The sequence below is a fragment of the Fringilla coelebs genome (genome assembly GCF_963513975.1).
Source record: "Fringilla coelebs genome assembly, chromosome: 3".
In the NCBI taxonomy this organism is placed as follows: Eukaryota; Metazoa; Chordata; class Aves; order Passeriformes; family Fringillidae; genus Fringilla; species Fringilla coelebs.
Window position 1 is genome coordinate 63025523 of NC_140030.1, and position 10161 is coordinate 63035683.

Here is a 10161-nt window from a genome sequence, read left to right on the forward strand (position 1 = left end):
CCTTCTGGCTCACAGGTTGCTGTGTCACCTACACTTTCAGTTATCTGTTGTGAAGAGGAATTAGCAAAGGATAAAAATTTTGGCATCCTACTGTTCTAGCCACCAGGTAACAGCACACAGCAGATGTAAATAAGAGGAGGTTTTGCTGATTTACTTTGTGCTAAGAATGGCAGCAGCATGGCCCAAGATCAAGTATGGACCAGGAACAGGAGGACACAAAATCCATCACTCAATGGAGCCACAGGTGAGAGCAGATCCTAAATGCATTTCTGGTTACAGTTTAATGGAAATGGAAAACACCTATTAAAGTGATATGAATATGGAAAGTGCTACTGCACAGTGACAACATTGTTTTGTCTCTAGAAAAAAAAAAAAGTGTAGGTTTAAAAATTAAAAAGGCACTTTTTTAAAAAGGAAAAAAAAATTACCAGAGAAGTTAAAAGCCCTTTCTATATATAAACAATCCTTTTTCCAATGGCAAGCCTGTCAAAGCAAAACTACCCATCTGATACAGAATTAGCTGGGCACCACAAGCTGCTCCAAAATTTTCATATGCTCCAGAATAAACTGCAGACATCTTTTTTCCAGCAAAGCAGCTGGATCTCCTAAAATACTTTGCACTTCAGTGGTTAGGACAAGACATTTACTAAATGAAATCTCTCATTCATATGTTTAAAGAAAACAGTCAGAATGTTACATTATGCTGTGCTGAAGTGTCATCTCAAATCAAGATGATGTCAAGTTTAAACTGATGGCTCTTTACAGTGTATAGTCATCTTACATATAACTTGCATATATTATACTGAGAAATGTTTCTATTATTTGAGTCATAAAAGCTTTTAAAAATAATAAGCACACTCCAGGTATTTTACCACTTTGAACTACAGGGAAGGGCTATTAAATACACAATCTGCAGGGGCAAACAGTACCGTGGAAAATGGAAGAACTGTATGATTACGCACAGAATTTCAACAACCAGAAGAAATTCAAGAGTCAGGCATTAACAAGGTAAACACAAAGAAAGAAAAAATTAAAGAATTCAAAGAAGAAATTCAAAGGGAAAAAAATAACAATTAAGAACAGCACAACTGTAAAAATGGCAAAAATAATATTCAGCAGTAGCAGAACATGGGACCCAAGGTATAAAATCACAAATAGTGATCATAATGCATCACTTTCATCAAAGTGTTATATTGCCCAGAATTCAGCCATACATAGGCATAATTCTCGGTCATTGAAACTTTGGCTCCTAGATCATTTATTTATGCAAGAAGATAAATTGCTCACTTACCTGCTTGCTGCATGCATATAATATATGTGGTAAACAAGCAGAGACAGTGATGCAGCTTCCATTTCCAGTGATAGCACCACATTTCACTTCTGTGGGACATCCTGTGGGAAAAAAGAAAAGCAATCAAGAATTCAGGGAGTTTTACAGGACACTAAAATGAGGAAGACTCTGTTGTTAGTCAAACTAGTAACCTGCAGTAAATAAAATAGTGAAAATTATGGATGGCCCCAGTATTGCTTAAATGGAGACAAAAGTCTGCTAAAAAGGGTCAGAAATTATGTTGTCTGGTTCTCAGCAGACGGCAAAATGGAAGACTGGTCAGCCTTGGGCTTCTAAGCAGATAGATGTGGGTGGTAGTTCAGTAAAAGAAACAAGGAGCACAGTCTGAAAGAGTTAAGTTGTAGGGGTTTCTTTGAAATATGGAATTTTAGACGTATAAACGCATTTATTCTATTTATTTATACATAATACATATTTGTTATTAACTAAATAAAGATGGTAAACGATAATTTGCCTCTGCCCTTAACAAAGCTTTCCATTTTTCAGTTCTAATGTTTTGACAGCTATGATAGTTCATATTTTCATCCTGATTATTTCATAAAATAAATGCAGTTATAGAAAAGTCTCTACCAGTTACTGCTTGAAGTTAAAGTTTCCTGTCCCTTGCAGGCTAGAGGATATTTAACGGCTAAACCAAAAGGCTTCCTCCATTGTGGGCAAAAAAGGAAGCAAAACTCTTAATAAACTTCTTCACACATTTAACCATGCATCCAAAATGAATGGTGCTCCTCTACATGCACATCTCATTTTATTCAACAAGTTAGCAGAAAGCAAAAGGAAGTAACAAGTAATGAAACACAACATGCATTATTTTGACCAACCCCTCCTATTTGGTGATGATAACTGGCTTTTGTTCAGTAAGATATTATCTCCCTGTACTGAGGCAGATAAGGACAAAACTCTTCTCTTCCTTCTTCTCCACAGATACTGCTGTGAGTGCACCAGCAAAAGCTGGGGGAAAATATAAAACCTTTTCCATTCTGTTTATTCCCCAAGGGGAAACCAACACAGCAAAATAAACCACTGTAAAGGAACAAGCAATATTTCAGCTTCAAAAGCAGTAATTCATCAAAGCACTCCTGTGGGCTAGATGCCAATGGGCCCAGGTAGATGACACTTCAGCAGACTGCTGCAATCAGTTAGGCTTCCCTTGAGTGCAGTGTTACACAGCACAGGTATCTGATTACAAAAGAAGTTCAGTTCTATGTGAGTAGTTGTATCAAATTAGGAATCTGAAGCAGATTTATTTTTTCTGAGATACTGTAAAGTCAAACTTAACACGTGTTGAAGACAAGCTCAGAAAACATGAGGCTCCGAAATACAAGAATCTCTTTGATGAAGCCAGACATACAAAATAACTGGATTATCAAACAATAGAATTATTGTCCTTCCACTTAGTGATCCAAAAATCCCTCTTAAAATCTCAGACAACAGAAAGTTGAGGTTTTGGAACTGTAACTTTCCAATGTATATAATTCGTAAATCCACAATAACTTTAATATTAATTTAGAAAACTGAATTTGAACAGAAGTCCTTTGAAGACATGAAGACAGTTACACAAACATATATGACATACATATATACTCACAGAGTGGGGAAATGGAAATGTTGGGGCTAACAGCATGACATACCAGAGATACAAAAGAATTTTCCTGCTCCTACAGAAGAGTTTGCAGATGAGACACACGGCATCCTGCTGCTTAATCTACCAATGCAAACCTGTAGAAGCGGTTGCATTACTGGTTTTTGTTGCTGGTTTGTTTTAAGCAAGCACATTTAACAGTTATTAGACTAGGAAACAAACAATTATTTATTAATTCAGAATAATTCTGTGTTGATTTCCATCAAACTGATAAATTGTCTGTATCGTCACTTTGGATATCTCTGTGAGCTCAGACAAAGATTTTGGTAATTTAATAACAAGGAATCCATTCCAAATGAATCCAAAACAACACATTTGAGATACTCAGGGAAAAATAACATGACAAGCATCTACTGCTTAGGTCCGGTGTGAATGTATTCAGTCACATTTCCTCTAGTGCCTCTAGAAAGAACATGAAGTCCTATGTTAGTCTGAAAGAGGTATTCAACCTGGCCAATTTCTATTTGTTACTGTTTACTTGCATTGCAGAAGTGCTTACAAGCCAGTACTCCAGTACTCCAGAATGATAGTTTATAGCCTGTTTCCTCACCATGTAAAAAGTGCTAGTCAAGAAAGATTTCAAGAACACGGATAAGCAACAACAGAGCAGAGCACAAATAAGTGCAAACAATAAGGCAGAAAGGAGTAGCTATAAAGACTTTCCCCCAGAGTAAAAAACTAGATAACTACATAACTGCTATCAAAAAATACACAATTGTCCACCAAAATAAATAAACAAAACAAATATATAAAAAAGAGCAAACTGTCTCCTCCACTTCTCCACTATTGAAGGACAAAACAATTCTCTTTATACCACATTGTCTCAAGAAAAAGGTTTATCAAACTTTGACAAGAATGAACACAGAAGCGCACACTACCAAAACACTCCTCTAATGGGGGCACCATGAGTCAGATCTGTTTCTTTTGGAGAGGATTGCTGAAAAACTGTTTTACAAAGCATAACCACTAGCTGAGTGCTATAAATTAGTGAGGAAATCAGTTATTTATATGTTCCTAGGATCTTGCAGAGCCAAAAAGTCAAAATTCAGAAAGCTGACTTCTCACAGCCTTACACTGTGATGTGTAACACTCCTGTTCACACAAGAAAGTTGTCAGGGATGGAAGTCAGAAAACTGCCAACAAAAAGGCTTCTTCCACAACAAAACTGATCCCTGATATTTTTATAATTTGACATTTCAGACAATTATGATAAGGTGTTGTAATGATGGATAAATACTTCCGAGGCTTTAAAAAACCAAAACTTAGTTGCAGATATTATTCACCTCTTAGTAGCCACCATATTTATTTTAAGGTTCTTTTTCTTGGTTACTAGCGTTAATCAACATCTAGAAGTGAATACAAACAGCATATGAATAATTCAATAGAAAAATCAGCAAACAATAATTGATTAATATTCAATAGAAAAATCAGCAAGTTCTGAGTTTGTTTATAGCTTATCAAGGAATGATATGGTCCCCTGACAGCACTGATCTGATGATCCAAGAGACCTCTTTGGTCTTGTGTTCTTATTTTAAATACTATTAGAATGATGTGTTCTGTATTTAATATTCATTAACAGCACAGGGGATGGATATCAGAAAAGCAATGTAGTAAAACACACCAGGAGTTTAGGTAAGCAAAGGGACGGACCTTAAAACAAAGAGATGGATCTGTAACAAAGATCTCAGACATGGATTATTCCAGTCTTTGTCTCTGGTTACATAAAAATTGCTGAGCACTGTTCATAGTGAGTTCTCTTCTCTATTTTGTATCAGTTTAAATGAAAAAGCCCTGTTCTGTCCCCAGCTGGTAACACACTAGCAGCTCTGAAGAAATCACTCTAGATTGTCACAGAACCAAAACATTTCACCCAACATATTTCGGAATTATTAGGACACCTAAGGTAGGAGTACATCGACTACAGATGGATATAGTCTAAAAACAGCAACCCCTCTCAACGTTTTGGAGTTTTTTCAGGGTTTTGGCCTTCTGTGGAGTCTGATTTTTCTAAAGTCTGAAGTACTAATTTTTCTATGGACTTGCCTTTCCCAGTGCAGACACTGTGTGACATGACCATCTATGCACTCTAGCTACCAATTCAGTCCAGTCTAGTCCACAGCTACTTTCATTTCCTATAACATAGGGAGACAATGAGCTTATTCACAATTCATTTCAGAAGAGCAAAACAGACATGTAAATTATCTAAACCATAAATGGATAGTAACTTGACACAGTTCAAGATGGAATTACTGGGAGTTTTGCTACATCCAACTACTAAATCTTATTCTACATGCCAGCAGCCAGCTAGCAGACAAAACAGCATTGCCTTTTAGGGAATATACAGCTCTGAAGGACAACATACACAAAATGTGAAAAATGCTGGAGTATTTAATTTGTAGACTCTACCATCCCAAAACATGCAATACAAATTCGAATACACCATCTTCTGTGTTCAAAACTTTGTGAAAATTCCCTGGAGTAGGATGTGAATTCTGCCTCAGGCACGCTGACATGACTTTTTTTTTGGTCTTTGACATGTCCAAAGCTATTAAGGAAAAATGTTGCTGACACTTTAAAATTAAAAGAAAGATAACATCAATTTCACTTTTTTTTTTCTCACACAGATTGTAAACAAAAATATTGTGAGCTTAATCGCTCCCAAGTAGAACTGCAAGTGAAAGATGATTTCAAGTCACAGTTTAGTTCCCCAAGATTAATAGAGAACGTGATTTTAACTTTGAAACCATCGCTTTAAACTGTAGTACATTAATGTCTTGAAAGATTAATTACACAAAACACCTTGAAACTTTCATTTTGTTAAGCACTACTTGTTCCTAATTATTCTTGCAGCCAGCTTTGAAAACACCCTCCTGCTCATCAAAAGAGATGAAAAAAAAATAAGACGCTGCCTTTTAATTTAAACAGTATCAGCCTTATCAGATCCATCTAAGTCCCTTGGCTTTTCTTTCAAAGGGAACTTTTTCCAGTTGCAGGCAAAAAATCTGCTGGTTGTTTCCAAGCCGGTAGCACCGCAACACTAAATCTTTAGGAACTCCTGATTTCTGCCTTAACTTGACGGTGCGGTGTGAGAACCCCCTGCCCTTTTCACTTGTACCGATTCCCTCGGGCGCATCCCCAGGTTCTCGCTCCTGGCTCTGAACGCACCGGCGGAACGCCGAGCCCCAGACCTCAGTACCTCGCCTTACCTTCGGCGAGGGACGCTCAGTAAAGGAGAAATATCCCGGGGAAGGCGTCCGGAGGCCGGGGCACTGTCCGGCCCGGGGCTGGTGCGGTCCGGCAGGAGGGGGAGCCCCCGCCCGCCCCTCGCCCCCGAGGGTGGCGCTGCCCCCACTCCGTGCGCTGCCGAGAGTCGGATGCGAATGCTCAGTGAAGCTCGCCCTGCCCTCCCTCTCCCCTCCTCTATTTTTTCCCTACTTGTGCTGGCACCTCACCTGGAAGGGTGCCCGCGGCGCCAGGGCTCCTCGACGTGAGCGGCCGCGGCCCCGAACCGAGAGGCCGAGGCCGGGAGGATGCGGGGGCACCGCCGCTCAGGGCAGGCGGCCAGAGGGGCCAAGTGTTTCGCTACTTGCCCGCAAGCACGGGGAAATCCACCAGAGCGGTCCCAAGGACGGGGTTAGGGCGCCCTGGAAAGGCAGCGGCCGCCCGGGAGCCGGCAGGGCAGCCGCCGACGGACACGGAGCCCGGACGGGGCAGAGCCCTGCCAGCCCTGCCCTCCGAACTCCCGGCTTGAAACTTCCCCGTTTCCCCATTCCTTCAGCCCTACCTACCTGCACGGCTCAGCCCTGACATTACTCACCACTACCGTGGGTGGTGGGAAGCCCTGCCGAGCCGCCCGGGGCTCCTCGCCCCGCGATGCAGCCCGCGGGGCCATCCGCGCTCCCTCAGCGCCCCGGGCGGCAGCCGCAGCCCTCGCCCCAGAGCCCGGAGAAGGGACTTACATGGTGACATTACGGGACGGCTCTGCCCCGGGTCTCAGCAAGCATCCCCCCGCGCTGCCGCTCGCTCTGCCTCTGGCCCGCTCCCTCGCCGGCTCCTCGCAAAGGTCATCGCTCCTTGCCCACCTCTCTTCCACGCCCGCGCCGATCCGCTCCTCCTCCGCCGCGATGCTTCTCCCACCCCGCGCCGCGGCGGGACCTGCCTCTCTTTGCACAAGTCGGGGAAACTTCGGCGCGGAGGGAAGCCGCCCCGCCCGCTCCCCGCGCCCCGCGGTCAGGTGGCGGCCCCGGCGCGGCCCCGCGGCTGGCCCGGCCCACCGCGCTCCGGGGGCAGGACGGGCCCGGCGCGCCGCCGCCACCGGGGCCCCGAGCAGCCCTCCGAGGAGCTGCTCCCGGGACCGGCGCCCCGCTCCGGGGAGAGGGATGCCCACCCCCGCCCGGGAAAGACGCTCCCCGGGCGGCACCACACGGCGCTTTCCGGGCTGACAGGGGCGTGCGGCTACCCGGCTCACTGGTTAGGGGCTAGGCCAGGGGTGTGCGGCCCCCAGGCACCCCTCGGGAGATGATAGCCGCAGGCACAATGCACAATCTCTGCGAGATTCCGTACTGGGGACACTGCCCTTGCCGGTCGCAGCGCCCTGAGCGTGTAGCACCTCGCAGAATCCCGGTGGCAGCAGGGTCCGGGGACAAGCATACCCACCGCACTGCGCGCTGCGGAGGGAAGCGCACATCAGCCCACCTGCTCGCCTTAAGACAACAAACTGTCCCAGAGCTGTGTCCCAGAGCTGCTGGCACAGACTCCAAGGCACTTAAAGTGTGTCAGTTTCCTTTGAAGCACCGAACACACTGGGGACACGAGATAGGTGGGTGGAGGTGGCGCGGCTCTGACCCACTTTAAAGCGTGCAAGGCGGTGCGCTGCGCCCACAGAATGCTGGCCCACACCTCACTCCTGGGTAGCGTTCTTGGAGGATGGTAGTTTGCACCATTTGCTAATGATCCTGAGTTGCTTTGCTCAATTAAAATCTGTAGGACATGGGACTGCACTACAGGTAGGTAGGAAAGCACTGAAATGATAGAAAGGGAGAAACAAAAGGTCATCAGAGAAATCCAAAATTTTCACAGTACTCCATGGATCTGAGCAGGCAGGATTAGGAAGGATGGGGAAATAAAAGACCTGGCACAGTGAATCATTCAATGAAGTTATCAGCATGCAATGGCTGTTAAAAGCAAACAGTCCCCATTAAAAAAAAAAAAAAGGCAAAAAAAAAAAGCAAGAAAACATTGCTAAATTTTTCATGAACTTTATACTGAACAATAATATTCACTTATTCAGGTCAATTTTTATTCTCTGTCCTTAAAACAAATCTATAGGCTTGTTTTCATTGTAAATTCCTGGCACTGAACATGGACACAAGACTGGGTAAGCCGAATCCACATGGGCAACGGTGCAGGCTTGGACAATGTCAACCTACAAGTTCTTGCTGCTGGGTTTATTGTACACCTGCAGATTGTTGCGTTTACCTTCTGTGAACAGCAAATCTCTGCTTCTAGAATGCACTGGACTCACTGTACATGAGCTCACTATCTCCTGGGCATATTGAACGCACCTGGTATGAGATGTTCACAGTAAATCAAGAGCATCTGGAAGAAATCAATCTGCCCTTCATGCCCAGATTAGTGATACATGTGTAATGTTTATCTGCTGGCATTGGAAACTTACATCTTCCTTTCTTACTTGGAAGGCATTAGAGGTGACTGCAATTCCAGAACCTGGCAGTCAAGCTAAAAAAAAAAAAAAAGAAATCATGGGATTTTCCCCCTGTCATGTTTTTGTTCATCTATTTCTTGGTTAATTCTCCTGTTCTGATTTTGCTCAAGCCCTTTTGCAGACATCAATCTGCTTACCCCTCCACAGCAGGAGCACTGCTGCTTCTGGATCCCAAGCTGAACACTGCCCAGCGAGAAATGCCTGTGATGTCCACTGGGGATAATGCGCAGTGCAGATTTTCTGGACAATGAAGTAGCATGTTTCTGAAGACAGCAGTGAAGGGAACCCAATCACTAATGAGAAAATGCTGATCATTATCTGGCAGCAGCTCACTGTGCCACATCTGCCTTTAATCAATAGTGAAACAACTTGGCATGTTGTGGGTAGTTGGAGAGGGCTGCATTTCTGGCTGCTGCTTAGCGAGAGTTTCTCTGTAGATCGCAGTGATTTTAAGATCTGTGTCTCAGCATGAGAAACCACAGGCTACATTACAACACTCAACTCAGGTTAACATTGCAGGCTGTCTTTGCACAATGTGATTAGGAGGGAAAAAATTACAGATGTCTGGGAAGCAGCACTGTAACCAGAAGGGTTCTTTATATTGATATCTAGTGAGCAGCACCCGCAGAAAGTCAAGCAGCTCTTTTTGTGCTTTTCTTACCGCATCTGTAGTCACAATGTTGCTTTACATTTATTTTTGTTACACCTTAAGCAAGTGGGGGTCTGAATATTCTTAGGTGCAGGGGTAGTATAGTCTTCAAATATTGCAGAGTGTTTCATGAATATTCTGAGATGATTAGTGAAATATTTGGCATGAGTTTATCAGCCCTGATTTTTAATGGTTTTGTTCATGTGTTTCTGTAAACTTATGGCTGGTGTGATTTCCTGATATTTTGTGCAACTTTGCATTGACTCATTTAAATATCTTATAAGAATTTTAAAGAATGCTTCATGAAATCATAGTATTAAATAATATTTTATATCTTATAAGAATTTTAAAGACTGCTTCATGAAATCATAGTATTAAATAATATTTTATATCTGGATACTTCACTTTAATATTTGAGACATGATTTGTCAATGAACTTTTGAAAGTCTCTTCTGTATTATATCAATTACATTTAGGAAAATCTGTATTTATTTTCTAGAGAAGTGCAAATACTGAAACTTTATTGCTCGTAACAGTGTAAAAGCAAAAACAACCTGAAACAATAAAAAGGAAGCTGAAAATATTAGTGCATTAAAAGTATTATAAGCTCATGAAGAAAATTCAAGATCATATGCATTCTCAAAAATTCCAAAGCAAAAAAAAAAAAATTGGATTTGCATTCTACAACTGTTCCTGGCTTTCTCTCTGGTCATTCTCATATCTTGAAGAAAAATGTTGCAGCTGAGTCCGAAAGTTCAAATGTGAGCTCCCAAATGCTGGTTTTGAGGATAGAG

The 10161-nt window shown here is 42.8% G+C and overlaps 1 protein-coding gene across 3 annotated transcripts in view; it reads right to left on the reverse strand.

Moving 5' to 3' along the window:
- Window positions 1-7113, reverse strand: part of ADGRG6 (adhesion G protein-coupled receptor G6) — a 110647-nt gene extending 103534 nt beyond the window's left edge. For all 3 annotated transcript variants that reach the window (XM_084201913.1, XM_084201914.1, XM_084201915.1), the window contains exons 1-2: window positions 6953-7113; window positions 1292-1392 (exon numbers count right to left, since the gene is read on the reverse strand). In XM_084201913.1, the coding sequence (XP_084058039.1) occupies window positions 1292-1392; window positions 6953-6954 (103 nt within the window). In that variant the 5' untranslated portion in view covers window positions 6955-7113. The remainder of the gene's footprint in view (window positions 1-1291; window positions 1393-6952) is intronic.
- Between the last annotated feature and the right edge of the window lie 3048 nt (window positions 7114-10161).